Here is a 15448-nt window from a genome sequence, read left to right as displayed (position 1 = left end):
ACCACAGTCCCTAGAGTTTCTTTCCACAAAAGCACAGCAGTTGTTCCAAGTTTTTCCTATGACAGGCCCTCTTTTTCCAGTTCTGCCTGGTCAGGGTTTCCAAACAATAACCCCGAGTGGCCTGAGGAACAGCTTTCCCCAACAGACAGTTCTCCTCCACTGGAAACTGAGCACTCTGGCTCAAAACACACACATTCGTGCAAAGCAGTTCCTGGTACTGCAGCTCTCACTCAGAGATCATTCTCCCAACCTCAGCTTGCAGGTCAGTACATTTCATTTATTAAGCTCCAAAAAGGCCAAAATAACTTCTGCTCTTTGAACTTCCCAGGCAGCAATCTTTGTATTTTAATAGCAATGCCAATGGCTACAGCACAACAGACATGCAGAGCCAAACTGGATACTAAACCATATTTTTGTTTGGCTTTTTTTTTCCTCCCACCCCCAAATCCCTAACTCTTCAGGCCAAGATCTGTATTTTGTCAATAAGACTTTAGTTTGCCAAAGAGCAGGTGCAAAAGCATTTTCTCCTATGATTAAGTTACAACATAAGCAACTAAAAATAGTATTTAGGCAAAAAAATCATGCAGTATATCAAAAGCATAAATATTGAGATGAAAAAAATTACTTTAGATCAACATTTTCTACCATAATAGTGGCTATGAGGTAGCTAGAATTATTTCAAATATCAAGCCACCCAAATCTCTCACTATTTTAGAAAATAATTTTCTTCACTGAAAAATTGCCAGGAACAACTTTGTGACTGACACTTGTAAATGCTGAAGTTTTATTCATTTCCCCACGATTCAATGTACCACTCTTTTACCTAATCACAAATTCTGCTTTTTGGTCCCTGCCCTCCTTTCAGTGTTACGTGGTGTAGGAGAATTACAGAATTGTAAGACCTGCTGTTTCAAAACTGCGTGTCTGAAGGTAATAAACACTGTGGAACTGCTCTCCTGCATGTCAGTGCATAAGAACCTGGCCATGGTTCCTCCCTGGGGCTGCAGTGCCCAGCCCCTCTGCCAGGTCTGGGGACCACCCCGGGGTGTGCCCGGCCCCACCTGCAGGGCGGGGGCACCACCCCAGGGGTGTTTGGGCAGCCCATCCCACCGGGGGCAGGGACCTGCTTGAACAACAGGCGACCCACGGTCATTACTGCCCCAAGCACACAAAGCCAAACCTCAGAGCTCATTCCTACAGCAGCAAAAAGACTCCAGACCCCACGGGCAGGGAATGTGGCTACCAGGATGCCTTTGGCATTTCCTCTTAAACTCAATTGGAGAAAATCTGCTTCATTTAAATGAATACTGAGACAACCATGACCTTGAATGTATCCAGACTTACCTTACTCCCTTCATTTGGAACATTTTATCACTGCTGAGAATACAGTAAGGACAAAAGACAATTCAGGAGAAACATAATTGGTAACAGACAGAAGGTAAAACAGAATGCTGCGCTCTTTTTAAGTCCTCATAAGGCAAGGAAAAGAAAAGCAACAACCAAACTCAGCTGGTGGAGCTCAGGGAACTGCCACGTGGCTCCTTCCTCTTCCATGTAAGATTAAGAAATCTATTTGGACTTCTGTTACTCAAACAACACCCTCACTTTCAGGACCTGAAGAAACATCTGGTAGATTCTATGCAAATAATGACAAAACCTTGTCTTTCATCAACATCAGCACCTTGTCTGCTATTCCCTAACACCCATTTCGGGGGTTCCCTCATAACATGGAAAACTTTCTAAGGGTTCAATCTCTTACATGGCATATGCACATGAGAAAAATCCCATCACTTCTTCCAGTGAATCAACTTACAGGAAACAAATTAAAATTGGTCAAATTTCTGATAGCATCTGGTTTGGGTTTACCTGTTTTTATTACCCCCTTGCTTTTAGTTTTGAAGGTCAGTTCAGAATATAAAAAAGGTCTAATAAAGAAATGGTTCCTTTCCCAGTGGTTATCACTGCCCTCTGCTCACACAGTCTCAGCTGGTGTGTTCTGGGCTGCCTCAGCACCCACCAGACAAGAACGGGAGACCGATTACAAATAACTTTTTCAGAAGTTTCTTACACAACTCTGACTTACTGCAACCCAACACTGACCAGCTCTTCAGAAAGTGTTAGTGCACAGAGGTCAGGAGGTGTTCTGCTTGGGTTACCTTTTTCTTTATGATTCATGGTGGAGGTGATTAGCAGATTAATTTTTCTTGGATCCTATTTCTACCTTCCATGCAAACCAATTAGTTCCCATGGAAGAAAAGGCAGGACAAATAACCACAGTAATCATCAAAGTTCAGAAAGTTTACATTTTACAATCTCAAACTACTGTGTATCCAGGAAATCCTGTCAGACAGTCACTGTTTGCAAATGGTTGGGAAATGTGACCATTTGCCATGAAAAACAGATGAAAAGCAGGATCTGGTTAAAAGACCAAGTCTTTTCTCAAACAAAACCTTTCCAAAATAAAGAAACAATGTCTCCTAGCTGCCAGTTGCCCTCAGCTGAGAAGGGTGACAGTTCTGCACTGCTGCTCTCTCTGTACTTGAGAATTTTAAATGAGATGAGAATTTCAAATAAGATTTAGTTGAACATAAGGAATTTCTGTCAATTCTGACACTGTAGCAATTTTTGGATCAAAGGCAGCCTATTTGAAAAGCTGTATTTTTAAAACTTAAGTACAAATGTGGGCCATCAAAGCTCCCCTTGAGCTGAGAATAACTGTAAAAATGCCAGATGTTTAGCAATTTGGTGCATCTCACCTGTTTCCAGTGGGGTGCAGTTGGAGCAGAGCTGGGCTCGTGCCACAGAACACACAGTGCTGCACTGAAAAGGAACAGTGCTGTCATATGGAGGCAGCACAAATGAATGGCATTATTAGTCATCAGTCCCTAAGCCTATTTGTTTAGTAACGAAAGAGAGTGACTGGTCAGGTAATGTTGAGCCTGTGTGCCTGACCTGGCTGGCAAACCCAGCTCTGAGAGGAGGAGGGTGATGCCACGGTTAACCCAAACAGCTGAGGTGTGACCTCATATGGAAAAGAAAGGCCAAAGCAGCTCTGTGAGCTGAAGAACAAGTAGGTAATGTCTGGCTTATGTTTAAAGTGGTCATCATCTTGCTTGACATTATTTTAAGGAATAAGCAGGAAGTGAAAGTAGAATTACCTTAATAACAGATTAAGGACTAAAACACGTCTAGTCACTACACCAATTATGTCAACAAAAAAAGCTACGATTTTCATCTCACCAAGATGATGTGATACAAAGGAATGGATCTGTCAGAGGTGACTCAAAGCCACAAAGGAAAAATAACGGCTCAATTTCAGTGACAGTTCCATAAAGATCCGGTAAGTCTCTTATAATGATAAACAACATTCTGCTCAACTAAGACTTTCCAATTAAATACCTCTGGGACTCAGTCAGATTCAGCAGCTCCAGGTCCCAGCCAGTATTTAAAGTTCCTGGATTACCAAGGGAAAAAAAACCAAAAAACAAATGAAAAATGTATGGAAATAGAGACCAAATGTTGTACTCCACTATCATGCAGTGAAGAACTGCAACCCAACACTGATCAGCTGCTCCCAGTCCTGTCACAACCACTGCAAACCAATATGCTAAAATACAGTCAAAATATTTTTACACTGAACTAACAACCCATACCTTAAAAATAGTGTTGTCATCAAGTTCTTATGCTTATTTAAAATGTTTGCTATTGATCTTCATAAAAACTTACTTTTGAAGAATTCCAAACACAAAATCCTTTATATCCAACTGTGAAAAATTGCTTACTTTATGCCTGCAGACCACACTGAAGCACAGAGGCATTTTTGCCATAAAAGCCCTCTTTTGGAAGAAAACTTCCCACATATGCTCTTTCTTTCAGACCAAATCACTGTACAACTTAACAAACCTACATATGGTTTGCATTATGTATTTCTTCTTTAATATTTATGAAAGCAAAATTTTGCACTGTAAAATCCAATTTCTTAGAATTAATTCAAATCAGTAAGTTTTTTATTTGGATTTTGAAATACTTGTATTTAAATGTTTTAAGTAAGGTGATCGTGTCAGGATTTTACATTGAAATAAACATTTTTTAAAATTAGAATTCAGTATAAAGTAAGACTTTGCAGGACTTATTTAGGCTTGGCAGAGATCCTCTGGCAGATCAAGACTCTTGCATATCCCATCTGGAACTACACTGTAACACTCATTCAAATGTTTCAAAGTAATGAGTCAATTGTAAACTGCAATCTCTCAATAGGTAATTAAAAAACAAAAAAGCTGCAGTTTATGTAAAAAGTCACATATCAATTAAATTTTAAAGACTGACATAGCTTTGTCTCAAAAACCATAAGGTAAAACACCAAAAACTAGCTTTGCAACTTTTGTTTTCTTGTAAAATTGCTGGAAGCTGAATGACTAGAACACATTTCCCTTCTGCCAGTATCTAAAACACAAGGTTCAACAGGGACCTGCACAACACTCGGGAAAAATTCAGGTGGCACGTGTAATTTTTGCAGTAACATGTTCCTTCTATATGGCCCCAAGAGGAATTTTACTTCAGAGGGTTTTTTCTTCTCTGCTGTTCCTAGTACAGTCATCAAGGGAAAAAAAAAACACCACTTCAAAGACACAAATTTATTTATTACAAGAGAATTTTCTTTTGGCAATCAAAACCCTAAAAGCAATTTTGGAGCTTGGGACCAAGATGCTGGAGGGAGCTGAGCTGCAGCAGTGAAGGAGGTTGTGCCAAATGCACATGAGCTGCCCTGAGCAGGGACTGTGCCAGGCTGTGCCCACCAGGCTGGGACAGAACCTGTCGGACAGAACCTGCGGCTGGGACAGAACCTGCGGCTGCCCCGAGCTGGGACAGAACCTGCAGGACAGAACCTGCAGCTCCCCCAGCACGGCCTGGGCTGGGACAGAACCTGCGGGACAGAACCTGCGGCTCCCCCAGCACTGCCCGGGCTGGGACAGAACCTGCGGGACAGAACCTGCGGGACAGAACCTGCGGCTCCCCCGGCACGGCCCGGGCTGGGACAGAACCTGCGGGACAGAACCTGCGGGACAGAACCTGCGGGACAGAACCTGCGGCTCCCCCGGCACGGCCCGGGCTGGGACAGAACCTGCAGCTCCCCCGGCACTGCCCGGGCTGGGACAGAACCTGCGGCTCCCCCAGCACTGCCCGGGCTGGGACAGAACCTGCGGGACAGAACCTGCAGCTCCCCCGGCACTGCCTGGGCTGGGACAGAACCTGCGGGACAGAACCTGCGGGACAGAACCTGCAGCTCCCCCGGCACTGCCTGGGCTGGGACAGAACCTGCGGGACAGAACCTGCGGGACAGAACCTGCAGCTCCCCCGGCACTGCCTGGGCTGGGACAGAACCTGCGGCTCCCCCAGCACTGCCTGGGCTGGGACAGAACCTGCGGCTCCTCCGGCACGGCCCAGGCAGCGCCTGCATCACACACGGCCAGTCAGTCACTGCTGGGGCTTCCACACCTGCAAGGGCCGTACAAATGCAGTCAGGATAATCCTTCCACACAACAGTTCATTGATTTCCAGGAGCCAAAACTAAACCTAATATTTTCAATAGAGCTATTATTTCATTACAGTTTTGAGGCCACTCATCTCCAATCTGACAGAGGGCAAAGCAAAGAGAGTAACAGAAGTCTTTTAGCTTGACTTTTCCTTAGCATCCCATTGCCATGGGAATTAAAACATGAGGGACTAAGCTTTAAGTTTGCTTTAATTTGGGGTTTTCATATGTGTTACGTGGTTTTTGGGGTTTTGTGGTTTTTTTTTGACAAGATCACCTTAAATTGGTCTTCACATGAGGTTCAGATAATAGGAGGAAAACAGTAAACTGTTTTATCCTCTCAGCATCTAATGAAGAGTTACTTCCAGTTTGCTTTATACCTTTATAAATTAAATTGCAGGTAAGAGTATACATTTCATTTTCTGTCTGTCTTCTTTACAGCTTCCTGTTTTTTCTAGAAAAATGAATCAGACATTTGTTTCTCCAAGATAAAAAAGACCACTGAAAATATTGTTCTAGTGGAAGCCATCCTGACAGAAAAAGGAAATGTTCATGAGACAATATCCTCAGCAGAAGGCACAGTTTTAGTAAAGCAAATCAGACAGTACCACAAAACTACTCAAATAAATACAAATGTATGTCTGTATCTACAGGAAAAGTGGCACAAAATGGAATCTGACAGTGCTCCTGTGTCTTAATTGAATCCCCATTTGTTTTACCTGCAAGCTGTGCTTTTCTTTCACATTTTATTCTCCTATTCTTACTTACAATAAAGATCTGTGATAATTTGTAAAAAACAGCATGTCAAAACCTCAAAATTTAATGGATGTGTTGAGAAGTATTTGACTATAAATATACAGCACCCAAGTTTTGGCAACTATTGCACGAGAGACTCAACACAGAAGCTGCTTTGTGGAATGTGCAGCCCCTGGAACCCCCCCTGGTGCTCAGACTGGTCACCACCTCCTGCTGCAGCACCAACAGGGACCTGCCACAGCAGCACTTCAGACAAACGTCTGGCAATGGAAGATCGTGGCAAACCCGCCAAATAATTCAAAAGATACATAAGTACATAGAACTTAAGGAATCAAAGTTAGATATTCCCTTTGTCCTTGGAGCAGATCTACCATAGAAAGCAAATAAACATAGGAATGTGCATCATTCAGTCCCTGCAGATGACTGCTTAAAATAACATTTCTTCATAGATGTGGGTGAGTATTGGCATGGTTATAGCAACAGCTATTTTTTTATTTACAACTTATGGACTAGAATTGCAAAGCTTTTTGTGAAGTTACAAAGCTCAAACCAGGATCTTTCCTAGCTTTGACAAAGTATGTTTTAGAACATGCCTTTACTGACTACTCTTGGTGCTGAATGTTTAGCAAAACCTTCATTTCTTTTATCAATGACTTACTGTTACACTTTCAGTAAGTCAAAAACAGTCTCACTAGAAATCTCTTTTACGTTAGTTACTCAATTGTCTGCTCTCTTGCAGTGCATCATTTCATTGATTTTCCACTGCCATAAAGTCTTTCAGTAGCAAACAAAAATCGAAATGTCAACTATAAAACATGAATAGCCTTCCATCACCCCTAATAAAAAGTAAGTTTTATCTAAAATTATAATCTACTATTTGGGCAATGTCAAGGCTGAGAGACAGTGATGGCAACATCTGTGAAAATATCATCCTGTGACTGGAAAAGTGTTCCTTAAGGTACCTGCTCTGCAGTCTGGAGGGATGGCAGGAATCACTGGCATCACTGCACCCACCCTGCTGGCACGTTGTAGAGACACACAGGAATTCCACATTAAAATCTGGTCCCCAGTTTTCACATTAATTTCACTCACATCAAATCCTCAGCTTTGGTATGTGCTGGAGCAATTCTGCCATACACATTTGCAAAGCAATATTTTTTTCAACCTTTAGAGCCAAAAGCATTTATATTTCTATTTAAATATTTACAGTAGAATGAGAAAAGCATGACTAGGAAAATGCAATATCAAAACCAAATGTGAAATAAAAAAAGCTTTTGTGAAGAATTCCCACACTGAACTCTGCTGTTGTCAGCTCCAAAGGGCTGACCTTTTCCTCCCTTCCCCCAGAGCTGCAGTGTTGCCCACACAGTACGTGCCACACTCATTTCCTGATGCAAAGTCTGCTTTGTTTGAGTCCTGAACCTCTCCCAGGCGAGGGCAGTGCCAGGAGGCTGCAGAGGCTCCCAGGCAACACAACTGCCCTGGGAGAAACCACAGGAACATCTGCCAGGACTGGGAGAGCTGCTTTTCTCCAGACTATCTGACTAAGCAGGCAACCCATAGCCTTTCTCGAGTGGCAATTATTTCTATTACTGAAGCTTTTGAAAATATAGTATTTTGAGAAAATTCTGAAAACTACTTCAGCATTTCTACCTTAATGTTACAAAAGGCTGCTTAGGCAAACAAATGACACCAGACAGCTTAGCTTTGTTCTTTCTTTCCCCCTTCCTTTTTAAAAAAAGGTGACTCCAAACCCACATCCCCCCAATGTTTTATCAGTTAAAAATATCTTTGGAAATACGGTACGAAAATCTAACCCCCTCCAGCCAGGTAACGCTGCAAAGGGATGTAAGCTTACACTGCAAGAAACAACTTCAATGGAGCAATATTTAAAGTTTATTTCTGCACACTGTCGGCTTCAATACACAGAAATTTTTCATGGACAGGGCCAGATGCTGAAATGCAGCCCAGAAACAAAAGCACCAGTTCCTGATTTCGGCAGTGACGGCACAGCAGGACCCGCTGGTGTTCCCTCAGCCCAGGGCACCTTCCCAGGGACCTGCACTTGGTCTGCTCAGGTGAAGACTAAGAAAATACCTCAATCAACAAGTTCTGAGAATTTCTTTAAAAGCCCACGTGGAATTTGAGGCTCACAGTTCAAACACTATTTTTGGGTTTGGAAGTGAAACACTGATACAACCTTTAAGAACTGCTTGACTAAAGACTGTCACTGCATTTTGTGATGGTTACATCTTTGCTCACCAATCAAACATTAAAAACCAGGAACACAGAACATTTAACAAAAACAACAACAGCAGATAGATTAGGAAAACTGACTGCAGGCAGAAAAAAAAGATTACTCATCGTACAAGAAAAAGCTCAAATGTACCATGGAAGTGTCCTGCTATTCTCAATCCTGGAAGAGTGTCAGAATATTGCACCCAAAATATTATTAGGGACAGATCAATACCCAGTGAATAAAGACGAGCAGTATGACCAAGGAAACACCGAGGGGCCAGCAGATGCACGAGCAGACAAACGAGTCACTGCAGGAAAAGCTGTGTCTGAACTGGCAGCTCTGCCACTGCTGTGTCTGTGCTGCCTCTGCTGCTGCAGATGCTGAGCCAGGAGGTGAGACAGCAACTCCTCCTGCACATCTCCCTTCCTGCTCCAGTCATCTCTGGTGATGCTCTAAGCAATTATTTCAGATTGGACAGAATACATTCTGCTCAGTCACTCAGCAAGCCTCTCTCTGTCTCGGCAGTGCAGCTTCCATCACATCTGCCATTTAAACACTCACAGGGAGGGAATACTCTGGGACAGTGCAGTGTTCCCCGGTATTCCCTTCCTGAAGAGCTCATACAACAGTCATGGGCTGTGCATTCACTTTAGGTCTGGACTTTGAGTTAATCCAAGAAAAGGAAAAGATCCCCAAAGCAAAAAAACCCGCCTCTAGCCTCCAGCCTCTCTCTTTCTCTCTCTCTCTCTAAATGAAGGGGGAAAATGCCAAAAGTCTGTATGTTGAAATTCAGCCGACATGACATTTCCTTACGATTTAATTGATTGCACACAATTTGTATCTGTTAGTCACGCAATGCCCCGAGCCCCAAACACACACACGAGGAGCTCTTGTCCTGTAGTAACCTCCTTCATCAGAGACAGAATTTGCAACATCAACCAAAGCATCCAAAAGGAAGCAAGTCAAAGCCCAACCTCTGACTTTTCCCACATATTTGAAGGACTGAATGGCAAAAAGCTGTGAAGGGCAGACTGTGCAGATTCTACACTGTCCAACCTGTTCAGAGCTGGCCACACATCCCCTCCTGGGGCCACCAGCTCTCCACTGTCCTTCACCAGTCATGGAGCACAGATGGCCACACACACCAACTTTACATGTTGACTACAGCAGCTCATGAAAGTGATAAAATAACTCTACTATTCATTTGCTTTCCTTGAGCAACTCAAACGGTCAGTAGAGACAAATCCCCTTCCCATGGTTTCAGAAAAAGCATCTGGTTTTCATGACAGCATCTTACTTAACACCTGCACCTATTCTATATACACCTTTCTAAGAATATGCTAATTGGTTCTGTTGCCTAATGATCAGTGCATAAAGCTCATCTCATGAGATGAATGCAAGGCACTTGTCATCCATTAATGCACAACTACTCCTGCACTTTGGGTTTAACTCTATGACTAAAGGGCAAATTTAAGACAAATTTCAGTAAACCAACACAATTCTGCATGTACATCACTAATTCATTAGCTTAAAAGTACATCAGCCTTAAAAAGTACATTTTAAAGTACATTTTAGAAGTACATTAGCTTAAAAAGTACATCAGACCAACACATCAAATTCTATATATGAACACAATATTGTGTACAGGACAGTTATCACCAACTCCTTAAATAACTTAGAAATGCATATACAAAAATGTGTTAATGCAACTTCTGTGCCTAAATAGCCCTTTAAATTAAGTTTCTTAAATATTTCCTCAAAGGAAGACCTTCTTGGTAACACTTCCAGGGTCAGTGCAGTCTTGCTTAAAGCTTTCTTCACTGATGCGTTACAGCCAAGTCTAAATGTTGCTTATTTCCTAACCTGGAAAGCTCAGCGGGAGAGGGAACTGCATCACATTCTGCAAATCAAAATATGCCCCTGAAGCAATTTTATTCCAGCTCTGCTTCTGTCCTCAGATTTTACTGAGCCCCACATTAACGCCTAAATTCTTTTAAACACCACAGGTGACAAGATTTTGGATTCTGAGAAAACAGTCTCTTAATCATGCAAAGACACCGTCTTGGACTAGAAAATTAATAAATACAAGCTTTCATCAGAAATTCTGTAGCTGTTCCTACTGCCAAATTCAGAGGAGAAAAAGTAGCTCATAGACCAATGGTAGTTCTTTTAAATGGAACTCCAACATCATCATTAAATCAGCACTTGAACTACAGACAATCACAGCTTGAAAATTTAGTTTTGATGTGCACATTCCAATGTCAAAACTTCCTAAACATCTCTGAGATGAGTTACAAAGGTGAGCCACAGTTGAACTTCTGTCAATTAAACTTTGGTCTTGATCACAGCGTTCCTGCCTTTTAGGAAGTCTGGAACATGCTCACGAAATAATCCAGAAAAGCCATTGGTAGTAATACATCTGGGTACTGTCTAGCACACTGAACCTTGTCTGTAAGCTATGCTGGCACCGGGGGCACTTCATGCACCAAGTGCCACACAATTTCTGGAGATGGGAACAAAGCAAATCCCGTCAAGTGTGGATTAAATGCTCCAAAAGCCACAAGATTCTGTGCAATGTCTCTCTCTAATGCACACCCCCCAGAGCCAGCAGGGATGCACAGGCTCTTGCTTTGCACCATCTTGTGTAAGGACCAAGGAAGGGACAGCCAGGTCAGTGCCCTTCTTGCTGGCCATGGCACTGTGGGCACAGCTGTGGGACAACACTGCAAACATGTCCCCCAAAGGTGTCAGTGCTTTCCACATTCGTAGGGGAACCTAAACTCATGCATTGCCCATGTCCTCCCCCATTCCCAGGTGTCCAACTACATTCCTGAGATGGAGAAGTTTCTCTATGATGAATTCTGTACAGCACCAAGCACACCACCAATACAAAACAATAGAAGTCTTGACAGAATTATCAGAAATGGCTTTCAGGGAAAGGTTGTATCTGAAAATCATTTGAGCACTTCAACTGTCTTAGTTTTGTCATTCTCAGAAAAAAAAGTATTTTCAAATTATTTATATTAGTTTTCTTCTGCTGTCCTGCTAAACATGGATTTAATGGCAAACATGTCCTGGTAAGGCAAATGTTCACTGTAGTACTTTAAAAATAACAGTATGATAAAGACAGCAGTGGCAAAAGTTTCACAAATCTGTGCAGTGCAAACACCAAACTCTCCATATTCTGTTTATGAGAGTCTGAGCAAGCAGCTCTTTACACACACTGAGGAAACATTAAAACCTCAGTCTTCACCTAAAACATGCGACTGTGTCACCTAAACCCAGACTGGTGGAAAGTAATCCTTAAACATTCTTAGTGCAGGGTGTGTGTACACAGGCCACCTGTCTGGAACTGCACTGTACTCCACTCTCTGGCACAGCAGCTATGCCAGGCAGGCTGCCTTCCTTCCAGAAACTCTTTTTATCAGGAATAAATCACACTTGAATGTTTTTCCACACATGCACACGCAGAAAAATGCTTCAGATAACAGCACTGCAAGTGTGTGCTCATGGCACTGCTCTCCACACCCCCTTGTGTGGTTTGGTATTTAATGACAGGGTGGAGTGGTCGGTCCCCAGGCTACTTATGTTTCTTCCAGTCACAGCCAGAAAATTTCTGCAAGAACAGACATGCAGGAGTGCAACTGCTTCAAGTTATAGCTGGTCCCCTGTCAGCTGGGCTAGCTCACTGTTCACTGAAACTCCCACTAGTACTTCTGTTTAATAAGTCTTCAAAATACGTTTAAATACAACAAAACACATTCTAAACTTCAACAGATAATAAAGGCTTCAAAAGGACCTAATTTGGCTATTTACTCCTAATTAATTTCTCAATTTTCTTTTGCTAACACATACAAAACAAATCATCATTAAACTGGAAAGCACTGGCTTTTTTTCCTTATATAAAGAAATGTAACCTTGTATGACTGATTTAACCAAATAGGATGTTCAAGCACATCATCTGATTCAAACCCTGTATGTTACAGCACAGAGTTTTAAATGCTGTTTTCCATAAACAATCTTAAATGTCTGCAGAAAATTATATTTTCACCTGAAAAACATTACACCATTTAAAAATACTGTAATTCATATGTGAGCATTTCATAGCTAAATATTATTCCCCAAAGAATTGGGGTATAAAGAAATATATTACATGTATAAAGAAATGCATGATTCCAGTTAAATTTTATATAAATGAGGGAAGTTGTGCTGGATAGGTAAAACTGGGGAAACAAAACAAAGACCAACTTTGGTAACAAATTACACACACAATGAGTATATTTGATCAAAAAGGATGTTGTTAATCAATTATTACTGTTGCTAGGATTTGGGGAAAAACCCACACTAAAGACAATTTAAGGTTTTACCCACGCTTTTTAATTAAGGCCTTGCATTTTTGGCCTAAGGAACAAGAATCCATCAACTTGGAAAACTCCATCTCTAGGTCAGAATTGCATGACAGGAAGGTGAAACCACACGAGCTCATGTTGATATTAGATATTAGACAAAAACTAAAGAGCAGACAAAGATTATGTTATGCAAGTTTTAGGCCAAGTTACCTGAAAACACTCCCTGGCTAACCCCCAGCAAGAATTCATATTGAATATTTATTTATGGATGGTCTGTTACAGTGCTCCTGTCACTCTGCTATTTCTCTGTCCTTGTTCTGTAAAGAAAAATATATGCAAAGTGTGGAGACACAAGATCTCCTTTAGGTGATAAACCAGATTACTAACAAACTCCTAATTTTGGACCCCTGGATATGTCCACTCAGTATCACAAATGATATACAGTGACTTACAGAAACGCATTTCTGTGCTTTGCTGGCAGCTCAGAGTGTCACGCAAGGCAAAAATCTAAACGGTGCAGAGTAATTAAAAAACTGGGCTCTTGAGTAATCCGTTGGGACATTCCAAACCCACGAGGCAAAGAAATCATTACAGAATCATGTAAGTTATGACTTTTTTCATGTTTCTAAACAGCCTTGTCCATCTTTCCCCCGTACATTGCCCAGATGCCATTTATGATGGTTCAATAACCACGTGTGGGTTCACAAGAACTCGGGAGTTTCCCCTCTGGCCGAGAAGGCTGCAGGGAACGAGCAAACGCCCCCCTGGAGCCCCGGCAGCTGAACCCACTCAATACCTCAGGCAGAACCTTTATCAGTGAATGTTTCATTTCATCACCAAACATTTTGTCACTGCATTATTGACCAGGTTAAAGCAGCGCCACTTCACTTGGAATGAATCTGAAGCTGAGTTACAGAATGGACCAAAATATGGCACTGTTGCCTTACCACGTACTAAAATTTTACCTATTTAAAGGCCTATTAAACTGTTTTGAATCAAACGCCGTATGTAACAAATAAACTGACACACTGACCAAAATCTGTCGCCAGAACGAGCCGTCTCCGGCCGGTTCGCGCGGCCAGGGATGCTCTGAACGCACCGCGGTGGGGCAGCCCCGCACAGCCCCAGCCCCAGCCCCCGCAGCCCCACAGCCACAGCCCCCGCAGCCCCACAGCCACAGCCCCCGCAGCCCCACAGCCACAGCCCCCGCAGCCCCACAGCCACAGCCACAGCCCCCGCAGCCCCACAGCCACAGCCACAGACCCCGCAGTCCCACAGCCACAGCCACAGACCCCGCAGTCCCACAGCCACAGCCACAGACCCCGCAGTCCCACAGCCACAGCCCCCGCAGCCCCACAGCCCCAGCCACAGCCCCCGCAGCCCCACAGCCACAGCCACAGCCCCCGCAGCCCCACAGCCACAGCCCCCGCAGCCCCACAGCCACAGCCACAGCCCCCGCAGCCCCACAGCCAGAGCCACAGCCCCAGTCCCCACAGCCCCCGCACGGCCGCAGCCCCTGCCGCCTCCCACAGGGCCGGGGCACACAGAGCGCTGCTCCCACATGCCGGAAACTCCCAGGAATAACGGTTATTGAACTTACTAAAAAAAGTTTTACAATTTAGGACGTGTGGGCAAGCAGGAAAATACGGCACCGACAGGCACGGCCGAACTTCTGCCCAGCGCTCCCTCGGCTCCCTCTTCCCAGCGGGACGGAGTTTCCCGCGGGGATGTCGCACGCCCCTCACCCCGGGGGTCCCCCCGGCCCGCCCCGCTGCCCGCGATGCGGGGCCGGGCCCGCGCACTCACTTGAGGAAGTATCGCTGCCCGGTCTGCGTGAGCGCCATCTCCCAGCCCGGCGGCAGCGGCCGCTCGTCGGGCCCGTCGCAGGAGCGCTGCCGGGGGTGGCCGTGTCGCGGCGCCGCCACCGCGCCGGGCAGGGACGCGGGGGACGAGTGTGACCGCACGTGCGCGGGCGCGGGGCGCGGGGCCGGCCCGGCCGAGTCCGTGCTCGACTGCCGCGAGTGCGAGCCCGAGTCGGGCTCCCTGAAGAAGGACTCGGGCAGGATTTTCTTCCGCCAGGAGCTGGGCCTGGGGTTCATCACGGCGTTGAACAGCGCCTCCAGCTCCGTGTCCAGGTCCTGCGTGACGTGGATCACCTGCTGCCCCGGCGGCGGGGCCGCGGCCGCGGGGTTCATTTTCCGCCCCGACGGCGGCGCGGCCGGGACTGGCCGGGACTGGCCCCGCTGCCGCCGCCGCTGCCGCTGCCGCCGCCGAGGACGTGCCCTGCGGACCGGAGGACGGGCAGCGCCTCAGCGACCCCGCCGGCAGCGCCGTGTCCCGGGCGGGCGGAGCGGCCCCGGGCTGAGCCGAGCCGGGCCGGGCCGGGCCGGGCAGGGCAGGGCAGTGCGGGCCGGGAAAGCGCCGGCCCCTCTCACCGCCCCCGGCCCGGCCCCCTCCCCGCCCGCGGTTACGCAACTGCCGCGGAAACTTCGGGTTTGGGACGGCGCTGGGGCCGTGCCGGGGCCCCTCAGAGCTCCCTCTGCCCCGCCCGGCCCTGCCCTGCTCCCGCCC

At 45.2% G+C, this 15448-nt stretch overlaps 1 protein-coding gene across 1 annotated transcript in view; it reads right to left on the bottom strand.

Annotated features, from left to right (window-relative positions):
• The window catches only part of WWTR1 (WW domain containing transcription regulator 1), a 46355-nt gene extending 31201 nt beyond the window's left edge, over positions 1 to 15154 (bottom strand). Inside the window, exon 1 of the mRNA XM_071566337.1 lies at positions 14684 to 15154. Within this exon, the coding sequence (XP_071422438.1) occupies positions 14684 to 15072 (389 nt within the window). The 5' untranslated portion in view covers positions 15073 to 15154. The remainder of the gene's footprint in view (positions 1 to 14683) is intronic.
• Positions 15155 to 15448: the final 294 nt, after the last annotated feature.

This window comes from Pithys albifrons, chromosome 11, assembly GCF_047495875.1.
Source record: "Pithys albifrons albifrons isolate INPA30051 chromosome 11, PitAlb_v1, whole genome shotgun sequence".
Lineage (NCBI taxonomy): Eukaryota > Metazoa > Chordata > Aves > Passeriformes > Thamnophilidae > Pithys > Pithys albifrons.
The sequence above is the reverse complement of the archived record's forward strand: the minus strand, read 5'-3'. Positions and strand labels throughout refer to the sequence as shown.